Below are 16480 nucleotides of genomic sequence, written 5' to 3'. Positions count from 1 at the left end.
TGTGAAGTGATTTCATTTTTTCGGGAACCTTTCACACAACGGTACACAAATATGCTGGCCAACGCACGCAACAAAAGCCACACATATGTGTGCGCGCGCTCCATTCGCTTAATGTTTTTATTTTCATTTTTCCTCCGGACCAGGGCACCGTTCTCGTTCTCTCTCTTTGCTGTGTGTGCACTTGAAGGGTGTGGCACGTTCCATGCTTGATGCAGCAACACCAGCATTATGTGGACGGGAGAGCCCATCATTTACGGTTCACAAGCGTTCTCCCCCCCGGATATGGTAATTGTTTGCGTGCAGTAAGGTGGCCATGCTGGACACGACATTATGCTGGGGTTTTGGTGGAGATTTGATTTTTCTGAAACTAAAATAATTTTTCTAAAATCCAACACCACTACGCCACGCCAAGAACGGAACACTTTCAGCTGGCAACAGCTGCGAAATAACGGCACGAACCGTTTGTTTGTTTCACACCTTGTTATGCGTCTTCCACCCGGTGAAATGATTTTTTGTCGCAAATTGGTTGCTAATTTATTCCATTCCCCTTTTCGCTCCCTCATTTTCTCTTCCGACTAATACGGTTACCCCTAGTTACTGATGCTATAATGTCTAGTAGGCTGAAGTGCCATCACGTTGACATCTGGTTTCCTTCACCTGGATGTAATGGAGGTGAAATTCGATCTACATTCTTCCTGCATTCCACCCTCGGGGAATGCAGAATGCAAAAATAAATGAGGATTAGACGACTAGATATGAGGTTTGTTTATTTCCCAAGGAACATTTATCACTTGGCTTGCCCAGGGAAAACTAAGACCTTAAGTCTGCCCCCGAAGGTGCCACAAGTTCCTGGTACGCGTAACAATCTACACCGAACAGAAGCATATCCCGGCATTGGTAATTGGTTCTCAGCATAAAATCACAACAGAAAACCAAATGCGACGTTCCGGAAATGCAACCGTGTGCTATAATTTCGAAACTCTTGATTGACGTGTAACGGCGCCCTCTGGCGGCCGGTGACATTCAACCGTTTCAAATGTCTTAACATGGTCACCGCGAAGAATGTTGCTTCTAGCATAATAAATTTCTTCCCTTTTTCCCGGTGCATCGCTGTGCGCCTTTGGTCATGCACCGCTGATGAAGGATGGACCTTCTGTTGGTTTGTGTTTTTATGATTTAAAAAAGCAATCGTAACTGTCGTTTTATCGCTCGTCTACCCGTGCAAGGAAAGGAGAGTAGCTCCAGCAAGGGTACCACCATCATCTCCACATCGACGGGGTGTGTGCGTTCACTTGGTGTACCACACAACCCACAAACATTAAATCGAACTGCTTTTTGCCTCAACTCGCGGCAATCGTTTTGATTGTTTCACTAAATTACACAACAATGTGTTGTGTTGTGTCGCGCAAGTACGACGCGGGTGGAGAGACACAAATGAGCAAGACTGTCTTCCAGACATGCAAAGAGGGTGAAACGGACCCCGTGTGCGGTGCAATTATGTACCTTCTGCTGTCCTACCCATCTCGCCGTCCTGTTCAGCCCTCCTCCTGCTTGGGGAAAATAATTGCTAGAGCACAAGCAAAGCAGCAAAGCAGCTCTACCTTCAAATGTCATCACCGTGTGCGTGGCTGTAACCGGGGCACAGAGAAGAGGGAAAGGTGAATCGGAATTAACGTTCACGTGGAGGTGGAGGAATGATGTGCATTGCTAGGTTCACGGTTCAAATGCACAATTCAAGCCGAAACGAAATCATTATTCCCAACCAAGTGTATCAATGTGAGGGCACGTAGTTTGGAATATATATTTTTGTTATTTAATTATTGATTACATTTCATGCAAACTAACTGAATGGTAAAACTTTAAAACAAATGTTTGGTTATCTTTTAAAAAGAAATCCATACATCACCTTTTTTAGGCCCCCTAAATGTCTTATAATCTTGAATGATAGCTTAACAGTTTTACAAATGTTTTTAACAATAGTAATGTATGACACTTTCAGCAGGCTCTAGCTGCGATAATGGTCCGGTTTGTATGGTCATACAGCCGGCAAATTCAAATATTCCGCCTGTCGTGGACGGAGTTTCGTCAGCTTCACTCCAAGCTTGTCCAGATCCAGCGCAGCTACCTCCTCGTCCAGCTTCTTCGGCAGTACATGCACCCCAACGTCGTAAAGTGGAGATATACCATCAGATATTTCATTTTCTCGAAGTTCAAGATTTCACGAATATCTGGCCAAAAAATTTCAAACCATTATACCGAGAATTAACGAAGTTATAGCCCAAAACTTTAGACTCATCACCATGTAAACCATGATTCAAGAATTGGTGCCCAGAAGATTAGTGAACACTAGTTAGAAGCACCAGAATCATTTTACTCTTCAAAATAAAGCAACGAATAAGACTGCTAGCTTCCATTTCAAATTTCCCCATTCGTCGTCCTAGCAACCCGTCCTCTCGAAGGGTTCTGTGCTTCGAATGCTATACCCATTGCTGTTTCGCAATCAATCCTCCATTTTCCAATGATTGCTGCAAGCATAAAATATTCATTTTAAAATGATTCCCTCCGATCTCCGCCGTTACACTCACCTCCGCACACCAGCTGTAATTGTCATATCGTTCAGCTAAAAATTCATTTCTAGCGCATTTCGCCTCCCACCAAATCTACAGATATTTTATTCGTATTTTCAACTCACCATGAAGGTGTGGAGAACTAATTTAAATTAAAATATCCAGTCAATAAAGCCCCCGGAACCGTAAACCTTCTTCACGTCTTTCCCTCGCGCCGGTAATACCGGCTTCGCCTTTACGAGTTCCAGTTTATCTCGCAACAACCCCCGCAAACAAAACGCAAGTTCGTGCACCCTCGGGCGGTGGGAAGGAGCAGAGTGTGGGAGAAACGGTAAAACTTTTTAACGATACATACATTTAACAAACCAAAAAAAAAAACACCCGGGCAGAACGGGGAATAAGCGCAAAGAAATCTTCGAAATGAATAAATTGACAAGAAGGGAAGGTAACGGCTGGAACGAGATAGTGGGTGGAGGGTTGTTGGGAGGGGATTCCGATGAGACAACAATCGAAAAATATCCGTTTACGTTGAAGCATGCGTGTGGACCGAAACGCGGCTTGGGGGTTGGGGTAGAAATCGGGAAGGTTCGGGAAGAAAGAATAACATTAAAATAAGGTACGCGAAGAAACAAAAAAAAACAACACCCTCCACACACTCTTTCCCGCTTTCGCACACTTTCAAACAGAATCACACACACACACACACACGCACGCATGGGAGATCTCTAAATTGTCTCTTTTTCCGTTTTTGTCTTGTTTCGATGTAGTCCGTCTCGCTCACGCTGTTACATTCGGTTCTCGTTTCCTTGTGTTTTTTTTTTATTTTACTAACCCCCTTTCTCGCTCTCTCGCCCTTTTTTGCGTTTTCCTCTTTCAAACAAGACCTTTCGCTTCTCAATCAGTAAACGATGTATTTTCTCGATATTGTCAATCAATACACCCTTTTCCGCTATCGCGAGACACAACCTGCCCGCCCGCCATTCTGCACCCTTGCGAACCACCCCCTTTACAACCCCTTCCCAACATCCTGTGTTTGCATACACCCTCTCTCTCTTCTCATCTTTACATGACGATTTTTCACTCGCTCGTGTACACCTTTCTCACTCGCACTCACTCGCTTTGTCTCCCTTGCGCACAAACACACACGCTGTCTATGCTGCCCGCCGGTTTTTCATCAACCCAAGATACGTTTTATTTTTCTCGATGAAGAAATATGGATATTTACTCAAAATTTTCAATCCTCACATACGCATGAACTCGTCCAGCATAAGGTAGGAGTCTTGCGACTAACAAAAAAAACCTTCTTCGCAACTCTTTCCGCGAATTCCTGGAACATGCAAAACTGATGTACGGAACAGTGCTGCAACACCTTTCGCTTGCTATGTTTCACCGGCTGGCTGCGATCACAAGAAGAGTACCGACTCCCCTTTATTTAATTTCACTCCTTTTACTCGCGCACACACACCCATACACACGCTCACGGGTTCCCCTGGGCAACACCGCACCGCTTACTTCCTATGATTGGCGAAATCGTTCGCAACATTAACGGAACAAAAGAGGAAGACGACCCACAGCTAACCCCTTTTTTCACGACATTAGCAACAAATATTTAAAAAAAAACACACACACAAAATATCGTCCTGTTCCATTTTTTTTTGCTGCGTGTCGAAAAGGAAAAAAGGGTGACAGAAGGAACAAACAAAGGTAGAAGATCGAAACACCCGTCCGCTGTATGTCGAAGACGATTTATGTCGCTCTCGTTTTCGCACCAACACCAACACCTTCTCGGTTATGATTTGCACACACAGAGAGGAACAAAAAAAACATCCCCTTTTTTCGCGAAACCGGGAAAAGAAAAGAACCGTTCTAACGAAACGCAGCATAACCGGCCGTCGTCGCTCAACGCACACACGCGCAGCGCTATCTGCATGTGTGTAAGTGTATGCGCGCGCGAATATCATGCATTTTCTCCAGGGGAAAAAAGACAAGAAACTCCGTTTCTTTGGAAACAGCTTAAGACCTTTTTCGCGCGGATTAAGATACCTCACATTTCAGTTAGGCACGATACTTTATAATTATTTTAAAAATACTGTATAATAATGAATTTGTGTTAAAAATGAAGGATCTCAATCTTAATTATGTTTACAAAGAGTAAAACCTTCTTGGAAGTATTATTTTCCAATGAATTATACAATAAATCATTGTTCACTTATTCGCGGCTTCGTTCTGCATGCACTTTACACAAATTACACTTATTCACGCACACACACACGTACACACATCCGCGCGTGCATCATATGCACGCACTCAAAAACGATATTTCTCGACTTGCGCTTGCCACACACTTGCACTTTAGGACGAAAACAGTATTAAAATTATTTTAAAAAAAACAGCACAGATGCAAGTAAAGACCGAGCAGGAGAGAACGATCTTTGTCCTGGGCGCGCGAAAAAGAAAACGCAACCGCGAAGTGAGAGAACGAGTTTGCCATCTCACTCACATATCGCGAATCGAACCTGAAGCTGCGTCGCACTGGATCTTCTTTACGATTACCAATACGGGATGGTTTTCTTCCCTTCATCACGCATCGCAAGAAAAGCTTCAATGGAAAATAAAACAAAACCCGCGAGTCAGGAATTTTATCCTCACCTACACCCCGCGCAGGACGGGAAACTTTGAAGGGAAGCGCGGGCGAGAGACAGAGAGCGAGAACGAGGGTGAACAAGACAAGGGTGGAAAAGGACTTGAATATTAATCCGCCGCGCGGTTTTGTATTGCTGCCATATTTTTTTATTCCTCCTGTACTCTCTTTTACCCGAGTTGCTTTTTAATCATATTCACCTTGATTTTTGATTCTGCACAAAACACCCGCGCACACAAACGCACGCACACACACTCACGCACGATTTCTTTTCATCACCTTTCTCACACACACACACCCCTTCTCGTTGCAGGAAAAGGTAAGGATCACGCACGAACCAATCGAGATGTCTGATGATTCTTGGGCGAATTTTTATTTCTTCTATTTCACTACATCACTACCAGTGAGAAGGGGTGTTAATTTTTGCTTCTTCTCACCCAAACAGAACCCACTGCACCACTGCTTCACTGATCAAATTCGTCGTGAGGCGGCAGCAGGCCCCATCAATTTGGATAATTTAGCCCCCGTTTAGATATTTAGCAAATGAAACGGCGAGAGAGGCAACAACAACCCCGGCGAGGACAGGGGAGTTGATTGATGCTGCCGCGCTGCACACACACGCACAGTGGTCACTTTTGTTCCGTGCATACACCAACGAACTCTTCACTTGGATGTGTTATTGCAGGTTGAAAAGAGGCGCTTTTGCACCTTCGGAATGTATTTTCTCCACTTTCAAAGTCGGATGTTTTTGCGGGCTTGCCGAAATGTTTTGGTGGGAAGGTGGAAGAAGTAGAGCACAGACAGAAATCACGGTAAATAGTGGGCAAATGTGACGAGCACGACGGACGCACATCCGCACGCTTCGAGGGCTTTTTTTGTTTTGATGTTTTTTCTCATCTCACCGTTCGGCTGTGCCCTTTTTTCGGGCTTCTCTCCCGCTCTCTTTTTCTCTCGCGGTCGCACGCACACCACGCACGCCTTGGGCCGTATGCGGGCTGTGATGGGAGAATATGCTACAGCAGGCTTGGCAGCACACACACTACTGCTGCTAGCCGGAACATTTGGCAGTGTTCAGACGAACAGGTTAAAATAAATGCAATAATTGCGTGAAAAATTGTGCCTTTTTTGCTTCGCATAATTTAGAACATAACTAAATAAACAAGGAGTGAACTGAATTGTCATCGACTTGTATTAACAAAGTACCAAGCTTTTATAGAATATAATAAATGTAATAATTTACATAATATCATAAATTCAGGGTAAATCAACGGTCAGCATGATAACAAAATTACATTTTTTTAAAAGATTAAGGTGTTCGGTACGAATGGTAATAATGTTTACACCAATATCCATCAGATGTTTAACACACAATCAATTCTCGGCCTGCTCGTGATAAGTAAACATAGACCAACGCCTCAGTTTATGTCACGAGAAACATTTGAACACAACGGTGGTTCTAATTGCAACAAATTTGTGGTTTAATTTAGATTAAAAAGGCCGTATAAGCTTCTACACGTTTCAAATGTGGTGCTAATTTTAATAAGAAACACATATCATACAAAAAATTCAGTACTGCTCACCGTCGAAGCCAGCACCGTGTGCTGTAATTGTTTCTATGAAATGGTTTTACCATAAAGGTTTATTTTTCTTTGCGAAACAGATGATAGATGATGCACCATGATGTCAAATCATTAATATTTGCGAAACGTGGCTTGTGTTTTGTATTCTCCCTTCGATTTTTTCGTCTGTGCTACCCGTATTGTATGAAACATCTCTAGCATCATTAATGGGTCCACTAAAAATGTCCGTTGGTCTTGCAGTTGATTATTTGCCCTTCTATTTCGATTGTTTCGGCTATATTCATTTAGCTTCATTTTAGAACTGAGTGTTTGATATGTTTTAGAGTTATAAGAGTGGATGAATCTTTAGAAACACATGAGTTTCAAGAATCTCTTAAGATTAAGGGACAACTGAGGATTTAAAAATGTCAAATATCTAATGATTCATGACTGTACACGTTCTAGATTTGTAGCTTTTGCAATAAAACTTTGGCATCGATCGTTTCTATTCTCTTCCAGGAGTTCGTTTTATTAATAATTCGTATATATTCTCAGACTCGTCCCGCGGTTCAGTTCTTCACGGAAAGAATGCTCTTCTAAAAACATTCATCTGGCACACCCCTACTTCATGTAACTGATTAAATTTGGAAAACAAACTTTACGCAAGGATTGCCGGTTTTGCGCAAGATGCGGAATGCGTAACGTGATACTTTCACCTAAAAAGAGAAAAAGGATACACAGTAAATATTCAGAAACTGCATAGGATAGGAAATAGTCAGTTTGAATTCAAGCTGCTTTCCGATGCGGGGCGCTTCGAAACTCATTTCACAGCGGCCACATCATTTACAGAAACAGAATGATCCCCGCAGGACCGGATTTTAGATTTTAGTTTCATAATTAAAGCTAGAAAGCGAGAGAGAGAGAGAAAGGACAAAGAGAAAAAAAATACACACATCCGTAGACGTGTAACATAATGTGCAACATCCAGTCTTCCTCGATCCATTCGTCCTGTCCCTTATTTCTGTTCGCACCTTTTGCTCCCGTTGCGAGACGGGCACAACACGAAATGATCATTCGGTGTAAATTTTTAGGCCCATTTCATTCAACAGTTTGTCGTGTCCTTCAGGAATCCGGACTATTTTTTCCGTTTTCTTTCCCCTTCCTCCGAGAGTCCACTCAGCGAACGCACACTCACACGCACTTTGTCTTCCCAGCGTTCATCAACTTTATCCATCATCCATCATGTTTCCGTTCCGTGTGCACGGTTTTGTGTTGCCTGCTGGCGAATATCCTTTCCCTTCGTTTTGTTACTTGATTGCTTTGTTTACCAGAAACGGAAAAATGCTTGGTGTGACAAAAGATGCGCACCGTACTGGGAAGATACAACGCCGAAGAAGGAGAAGATAATCAAAGGTGTGGTAAGCATTTCGGTACGCCGACTCCAAAGGATCACAAACAACAGTGCGGGAAAAGGAACTGGTTTTTTTCTCGTCTTCGAAAACAAAACAATAGTAGAAACAATAACCGTTTTCCCGTGCGCATCTTGCCGTGATTCAGCTGAGACACGTTGAGCTGAGCAGTAGGCTTTGGGTGTAGGTAATGGTTTTTGGCTGTGGTTGTGTGAGAATGTGAAACAATCCCATCCCTTCTGTTTTGCACGTACGAAATTAAAACCACACACACATGCACACATACGTGTTACCCATGAGCGGCTAATTTGTGCCACTGAAAATTATTAAAAAGCTGCTTTTTTTTCAAACGGAATGCCCTTCAAAACTCTCCGGGCAAATGAATGAACCCGAAAGGGGACAACTGTCTGAGGAGTGGGATAGTAATAGAAAAAAAGAAGATAGAACACTCCGACACGCAAAGGACACTGCAGAGCAGCAGTAGCAAATGCTTGGAATAAAAGCATCCGTGCAATAATTAATGGTTGTTATGGTTCATAACACACCCAGAGCCTACTGCTCGGTCGACTGTGGATGTATGGAAGCTAGCAGAGGGCAACCATTCCCTTTTCCATGCCTTGTTTGTTCGCTTGTTTCCCTTGGGGACCGGAACTCGTTACGGCATAAAAAACAGAACCATGGAATCGGGAAAAAGGACACTCCGGAGCACATCGACATCTCTCGCGATCGGTTCTCACCTTCGCAGAGGGCTAGAAGAAAGAAGCGTGTGGTTGAAAATTTATTGATGGGAAATATTGGTTTTCTCCTAGTCCCCTACGCGTTGATACGTAATGCGAGATACCCAAAAAACCCCGTAGTTCCCGTGTGGAAATGGCCCAACCGAACATCAGCGAGGTTTCATCTCTCACCAAACAACATTAGGACGAAACCGTAAAAATAATAATAAAAAACGATATTTTTGGCTCGTGCGCATCGTTAAAAACAACGCCGATATCCCGCGGCCCCCGTTTTACGCGTTGGAAAGGAACAACCCTAGGGGAGGGGTGAAAAAAAATCCTTCCACACACACACGCACACTGTGCACTTGGCAGCATCATGTTTGGTTCTGTGCATCACGAAAGTAACACCTCTTGCAAGCGAAAAATACAAGAAACCATGGGCCCCTAAGGATAAGACAGAACAGGCACGTGACTACAGGGACACCCTGCTTTACATACTACAGTACATTAACATTAGCCGAAGAATTCGTTGCTTTGGGGTATGATCGGCAGAATAAAAAAGCATTTCAACCTGAACCGGAGGGGTTCACCTTGCCACAGAGAGGGATGCCTTTACGTTACCGTTCGGATTTGGCGTACGACAATAACACATTCGAAGGGTATTTTTATGAATTAAAAGTATAATAATAAAAAAAAGGTAATACATGGAAAGCCGCAATCTTCTGCGGCAGGGTAAAGGTGTGTTGTAACGGGGAAAAATGTAAGAGCTAAGAGAAACAACTAAATTCGCGATAACGCTATAACCACCCCAAAACGGTCCTCGTTTTGTAACTATTACATTTACGATCGATTACATCGGTTAACATCATTTAATGCTACTAAACGTCCAGTTTGCTTAACTCGCTTCAACTAATATAGGAATCACTTGCGCGGCGCTCACACTGTTGTGCGCTCTGCTGCTCGATGTATTGTAAAAAAAAAACGTTCAAACATTACAAATCATCTACGGACTTACGGGGAGGGGGAGGAAAAACCTAATTCAAAACCCTACATTTCCCCGGTCCCGCTGCTGGCAAAACTCCTAAATGCTAATGGCACTTTTCTATTTTACATGGACAGCAACAAAGGCGCGCACGTTCTTCCACGTCAGTTGCAAAAATGTGTCACACATGATGCGGGGATGCTGCTGCTGCTGCTGCTACTTTCTCCCTAAATTGCATGCCGGGACAAACGAGGGCGACGACCGTGTAAGATTTTTTGGACTGGCGTTTTTTTTTTTACATTTTAAAATACATGAACCCTTGCCAAAAATAAACGCTTTTTACACCTCTCGTCCTGGGGTGCACACGCACAAATTCTGTACCAAATTCAGACCCCGTTCAGAACCGTGCGTCTCCTGTGTGCGGCGCCTGTCCTGATAAACAACCCCTTCGTTTGTAGAATCCTTTTCCCAATAATCTTATCGTTCGAATTTATTCCTATTTTGCAAAAGTTCGGCGATTTTTTTGTTCTGGGGTGAAAACTGCAAAATAATCACATCAAATGGTTAAGGCACGGGGTATTACGTCCTCTCTCTTTTTTTCCGTCCGTCACCCTATATAAATTAGTTCTCCAGTTACAATCTGCTGTCGGCAGGTCCGGCGTGTCTGTTAGCGTACTTGTTCCCATTCATCGTGCATTTCGCGATTTGCGCTTACGATTTGCGTTCGTATCTAAAATAACTTCTATTTTTAAACGTCCGTTTGTCCGCTTCCTACGATCACGCATCACGATTATTGGCCAGCAATCTGAAAAAGAGGGTGGCAGGTTTTTGTTTCAAATAAAAATTGCACTGCCGAACAAAACCGAACAGCTGGGATATACTCACAACCAACAAATTTCCACTCTTTGCCCGTGTGATGCTGGGCTGCGGACCCGTCTGTATTTCGATGACGCCAGTCTTGCCTCTGACTAGGTTGTGGGACAGCCTGCAAACACAAAAAAGCGCACAAGTAATGATGATGAACAGCTGATGCTTGCTAATTGGCCCTGTTTTCTGTACTTACGATCCCGTGTCAACGATGTTAATGATGTTGCGATTTTTGGTAACATCCAGTATCCAGATGCAGCACTCGATGATGTCCGGAATGTCCAGTATAAGATCGCCCTTGTCCTTCTTCAGCTCGAGCGGAATCCGAATCAGCATGATACCGTCCCGCTCGTTCGTAATGCAAAAATCGATCTTGTCGAGCGGCAGCCGGTGCTTCTGCTTGTACGTTTTCCCATCGAGCAGATAGACCGCCTTGCTGGACAGCAGGAAGAAGCGCTCGCGTGGTTTGTAACCCCGTCGGTCGTACTTCACCACCGGCGTGGAGTACTGCAAACGAAAACGGAAGAGAATTTCATGAAAATAAAAGCAAAAAACAAACAACACTCACCGCGGCAAACGCAACTTACATGCAATTTTTCACCATTCATTTGCGTGACGGTAAAGTTGGAGATTTGCGTCGCGTGTTGCTTGGCAATGCGATCATCCACGAACCACGGTCCGATGCTTTCCGGGTAGTTGCGCTTGTTGTTTTTGAACACCGACTCCGACAGGACCTTCAGGTCGAGCTGGCGCTTCTTTTCCGCATTCAGGGCCACGCGATAGCAGCGGGCTAGGTGGAGCTTGTGCATTTTGCGCAGCAGTATCGATGCCTCCTGGCAGTGCTTCGGTGCCGCTATCCAGGTGTGGCTCATGAACGTCTCGGGGAGACTTTTCGACAGCTTCAGCAACCAGTGCCGCTTGGTCAGCTGAATGAAGGATCGATTGCACTCGTTCGGTTCGTCGTGCCGGGTGATGAAGCCCTTGATGAAGAAACGAATCTTTGCGGATGCTTCTCGGCGTCGGTTCAGCTCCTGAATAGCCAAATAGCGCCGAATGTACGTCTGGCCGACGATGATCTTGGCGCGGATTGCGAGATACGCATGTCGCTGGCGACGACCCTTCCACCGGGCCTGTATGATCGAGGCGAGATAATGTTTCTTCGCCTGGAACGCATCCTCCGTGTCGAACAGTGTCTTCGGGAAGCGAATGAAAATCTTCGTCTTGCCCATGCGATAGTCATCCTTCGCGTAACCGAGCTCGTCCGCCAGTATCTGTACACCGTCCTTGGCCGGACCGTGGAAGTGTGGCCAGGTTTGTTTACTCAGGCACTTGTAGCGCTGGAGGAACAGTTCGTACGTACGGCGATACGCGAACCCAGCTCGTCGGACGCGCAGATTCTCCATCAGTCCGAGGTACTTCACCTGATGCCGCACCAGCTCCACATCGAACTGGCCGTGGGTCTGCAGATCGTTCGGCTTGATGCACCGGATGTACGACGGTTCCTTGCACATCAGAATGTCCATCAGGTTGTTGAGCGAATTTTTGAACTGCGTCACGGCCGTCTCCGGACGCCGCTTGCTGCCGATGTCGGACGCAGGGAAACAGCTTTTGATGATACCGTTGTTACACTCCGCCATTGCCTCCTTCAAATCGCGGAACAGCAAATCATTGTTCTTGTCCAGGAAGCCATGCACGCTGTACGTAACGTCACCGGCGTAATGCACCAGCCGGAACTCGTCGCGTCCCATCGTTTTCTGCACGGTCGTTGAAGCACGGCTGTGACAAATGTAGTGCGGATGCGAACCCAGATTGTCGTTCATCTTCGTGAGGAAACTCAAATCGGTAGGATCGCCCGGTCGCAGACATTCCTCGTCCATTAGTGCAATAATACCCTTGTGCTTCTCCTCGATCAGGTTGCAAATCACCTTGTTGTCGAAGTACTCCACCGGCACCCACTCAATGCCTTCGCGCAGATATTCCTCCTGCTCCTGCTTCAGCGTTAGCTCGATAAACAGCTGCTGCAGCTTTTCGTTGCAGAAGTTGATGCAGAACTGTTCGAAGCTGTTCTTCTTGAATATCTCGAACCCGTAGATGTCCAGTATACCCATCACACTGTTCTTCTTGGCCAGATCCGCCGCATGCAGCGAGGTGTTGATGCGTGACACTAGCCAGCTGAATAGGCGATCGTACACGGCCTTAGCTAGAGCGTCGCGGGCATAGATAGCGAGATCGCGATTCAACGGACTCGTCACTATTTCGCCCCGGGCTTCAATCGTACGATGGGTAAATGCGTTCGTTAACTGCTCCTCGTTACAGCCCAGCAGCTAAAACACAGAAGTAAACCGTATTAAAATGGGAAGACCAGTTGGAGGATGATATAACTCTCACCTTTGCAATCGCTGTCACTGATTCTGGTTTGAGGATTTTCGCCTTGCCTTCCTCCTCGGTGAAACCGACATTGCCCATATGCAGTATGGCAGCTACAATATCAAGAATCTGGCGCTGTTCCTGTTCTAGGATCTCTATAACAGTCATCGCTTTCTGCACTACGCGGAAGTTGTCCGCATCACGGATGTTCGGCACATTACCATTTGCCTGTCGGAGATACAAAGAAAAGGAAATAAATTTCCATTCGGACCATCTACAGCGACTCCTATTCGTATTCGACCCCTCTTACCCCATCGCTCAGGTAGTAGTACGTATCCAGGTTTCTTTTCAGGTGCAGCTCACGCAACAGATTATCGTCCGCTCCAGCTAGCAGTTGGTAGAAGATGTGAAAATTCCTTTCCCCACCGCTCTGATGTATGACGCGCGATTTTTCCAGCAAATAATTTAGAATATTGCCACCTTCCGGCACACCGGCAAAGTCGAACTGTACGTCCATGTACTTGCCGAACCGGGACGAGTTATCGTTACGGTTCGTCTTCGCATTGCCGAACGCCTCCAGTACCGGGTTGCTCTGCAGCAGCTTATCCTTGACACCCTCGACATTGTGCGTATGCCCGGTGGCCGCCGCTATAAACTGTAGCACCTTCTTCGATGCTTCCGTCTTGCCCGAACCACTTTCGCCCGAGATTAAAATACACTGGCCACGGTTTTCCTCCGTCAGCGAGCGGTACGCGTTGTCGCTCAGTGCGAACCTAGAAAAGGAGTGGATCGTTTGTGAGTTTATTTTTGCAGTAAAATAACCTTGCAGTGCAGCACGGTAGTGACGCCGTGCAGTCTCGATCCGACACCGTGCACAACCGAAGCCAGACTTTGCGCATCAGCGAGTTCATTGACACTTACACATGTGGGGGGGCCTCGAAAAAGTGTCGCTTCCGGTACTCTTTGACGTCACTCTCAGTGTAGATCGGGAGCTCCTTGTACGGGTTTACCGATATCAGGACGTGGCCAATATAGGTCTGCGTAAAACATAGAACAAACATTCATTAGAACATTGCTTAGCTGTGTACGACATGTGGTATGTAGGGGTTATGCGCACTTTGGACCAGGAATAACCCTTCCAACATTGTAACGTGGTAATTCGATCTCATTAGGATTGGACCAAACCTAAACCGTGGTCGTCGTTCGCTACTATTGCAAATCTGTCTTCTTTGCCTTCGTAATGTTCGGTAGCGTAAGGATTAAAGTATCATATTTCGATCATTTTCGAACCTGATGTTCCCTCCGCCCGGCAGAGTCGTTGATGAGTTAAAGCAAAATCCCTCCGGAAGGTAATCGACACCACTGGGCGAATCAAGTTGACAAAGTTCGGCACATGATTTATGATGGCTTCGAACGTCTACTGTGCGGACCCGCATTATCTCAGGGGAAACATGTTTGTCCAATACTCACATAGATAAGGTTCTCCTGAAACCGTTTCCGCAGATTATCGATGAACGCATCCTCGCTCTGATAGTTCTCCAGTAGCACCTGATCTTGCAGGCCTACCCGATCGCGATCGTGTAGTCCTCGCTCCATTTCGGTTCCTTGCCACCGTTCGCAGCTTAGTGTTCTGAAGAAACGGAAGATAAATTTCGAAACTTTAGATGGCACGGTACTTCTTGTTCCTCTATCGCCTCTAGTGACACTGTACGGAAACAATCGATCGATCTCGATTGCTGCTAATAAATGATGACCAACGGAGTTATCAGACTGCCTATCGCGTTCACAATAATGCCGATCTTCAATCGATTATGTCACCCGACGGTGGCTTTCGGCATTAGGACCCTCCCTTTCGTGAGCCGTTATCGATATGCTCTCAATGTACAGTTTAAACAGCCCGATTGTCATTCGATCACGCGCAGTTCTTATCAGAGCCTATCAGGAAGGTGTTGAATGAGCACTTGAAATGGTATGGAGAATTGTTCGATAACGAGGAACGAGGTGGTAATGGTTTGTGGAAAGAATGTCATCCAATTTGGGTCGGTTTTTAGTGTTCGGTTTCGTGTTCAGAAAGGGCTGAACAATGTCGGAAAAGGTCCCTCCTCCCACCGTACCTGGATGCCTGTCCTGGTCAACGGTTTAATTAATCTAATGTACGGTGGTATAAATAATCACTCCGGGCGTAGCCGTCTAATTGCACACTATCCTGTCCATTGCATGTGACGCTTCTCGGACGACCTGACCTGGGTCATAAATCTAAGCAAAACAATCCGGCCGTTACATACATTCCGGACCGGAACGGCCTGAGCTATTTTTTTCCACTCCACGGATATTTTCATTTTGACAACCAAACATTCCTCCACACGGCACACCATCGACAAGACCTCCCCAAAATAATAAAGATACGCACAAAACCCTGACGCTATTTGGTACTCCAGGTGGTAATTACGTTACACAGTCATTTTTCATACTAAAAACACAACTCAAATTGAGACACTTTAAGTGCAGTAGCTAATGATCTTACAACATGCTTGTTTTTTTTGCCCTTCGCTTTGCTTTGCTTGATTGATCACCAGTTGTGTTTACATTCACAGCACGTGATTAGCTTCTCACTGAATCCGTTTCTTTGATACGATAATAATGTGCTCACTGGATCATCATTCTAGCAACACTGGCACACTCCGATGGGTAAAAGGTGCGGTTTATTCCTGCAGCGAACCAAATCAATGCAAGCATCCAAGCAGGATCAACTTCCGACTGTGTTGTTTGGATGATCTGTCAGTGATGGGAACCAGCAGCGTGAGAGAAGACGAAGATGTGACGCAAAAAAGAAGTAAACCGTCCTCGCTGCTTAGTCCTCGCTGCTTGTCATAATTGAGTGTACCGCCGAGCGTGTGCTATTTACATTAAAGTGCGCCATTTTTAACGGGTTCGTGTGCATTGCTCTTGGTGGCAGCTTGTTTACGATAGGAACCCGCGCTGAAATGCTTGGGATTGCTTTGCCAGTGAAGGGATCCAATTAACGGCCACACGCTAAATGGTAAGCTTCACTCGTGACAGGCTCAGAAAGATGTTGAATGAAAATGATCGTTCCGAGGCTAAAAGCTACGGGAAACCTAGACCGATCTCTTCTTTACACACCACACGTGCAATAAACAATCGAAGGTGTTAATCTGATTGATCATACTCACACACCAATAAAGTTGAGATAACCAAAGTCCGCTGCTATTAGCACAATGATAAGAGGGCGCCTTGTTTTCCATAATTATGGGAACCTCCTCTTTTAAAAGCAACCAGCAACGGAGGTAGCATTGCGTGCATTCGTTCCCTCGATGCGTGTAATGCATTTTATTTACGACTCCCTCTCCC

General features: G+C 45.4%; 1 protein-coding gene across 1 annotated transcript; it reads right to left on the bottom strand.

Annotated features, from left to right (window-relative positions):
* Nucleotides 1–9714: 9714 nt before the first annotated feature.
* Nucleotides 9715–15802, bottom strand: LOC128309638 (unconventional myosin IC). The gene is made up of 9 exons (XM_053046071.1): nt 15762–15802; nt 14582–14741; nt 14033–14148; nt 13422–13884; nt 13133–13339; nt 11332–13068; nt 10941–11251; nt 10763–10862; nt 9715–10682 (listed from the first exon to the last, which is right to left on the bottom strand). The coding sequence occupies exons 1-9, from the start codon at nt 15770–15772 to the stop codon at nt 10668–10670; spliced, it is 3120 nt and encodes a 1039-aa protein (XP_052902031.1). The 5' UTR covers nt 15773–15802; the 3' UTR covers nt 9715–10667.
* Nucleotides 15803–16480: the final 678 nt, after the last annotated feature.

The sequence above is a fragment of the Anopheles moucheti genome, chromosome 2 (genome assembly GCF_943734755.1).
Source record: "Anopheles moucheti chromosome 2, idAnoMoucSN_F20_07, whole genome shotgun sequence".
Taxonomy (NCBI): Eukaryota; Metazoa; Arthropoda; class Insecta; order Diptera; family Culicidae; genus Anopheles; species Anopheles moucheti.
This window is presented reverse-complemented; position numbering and strand designations above follow the sequence as displayed.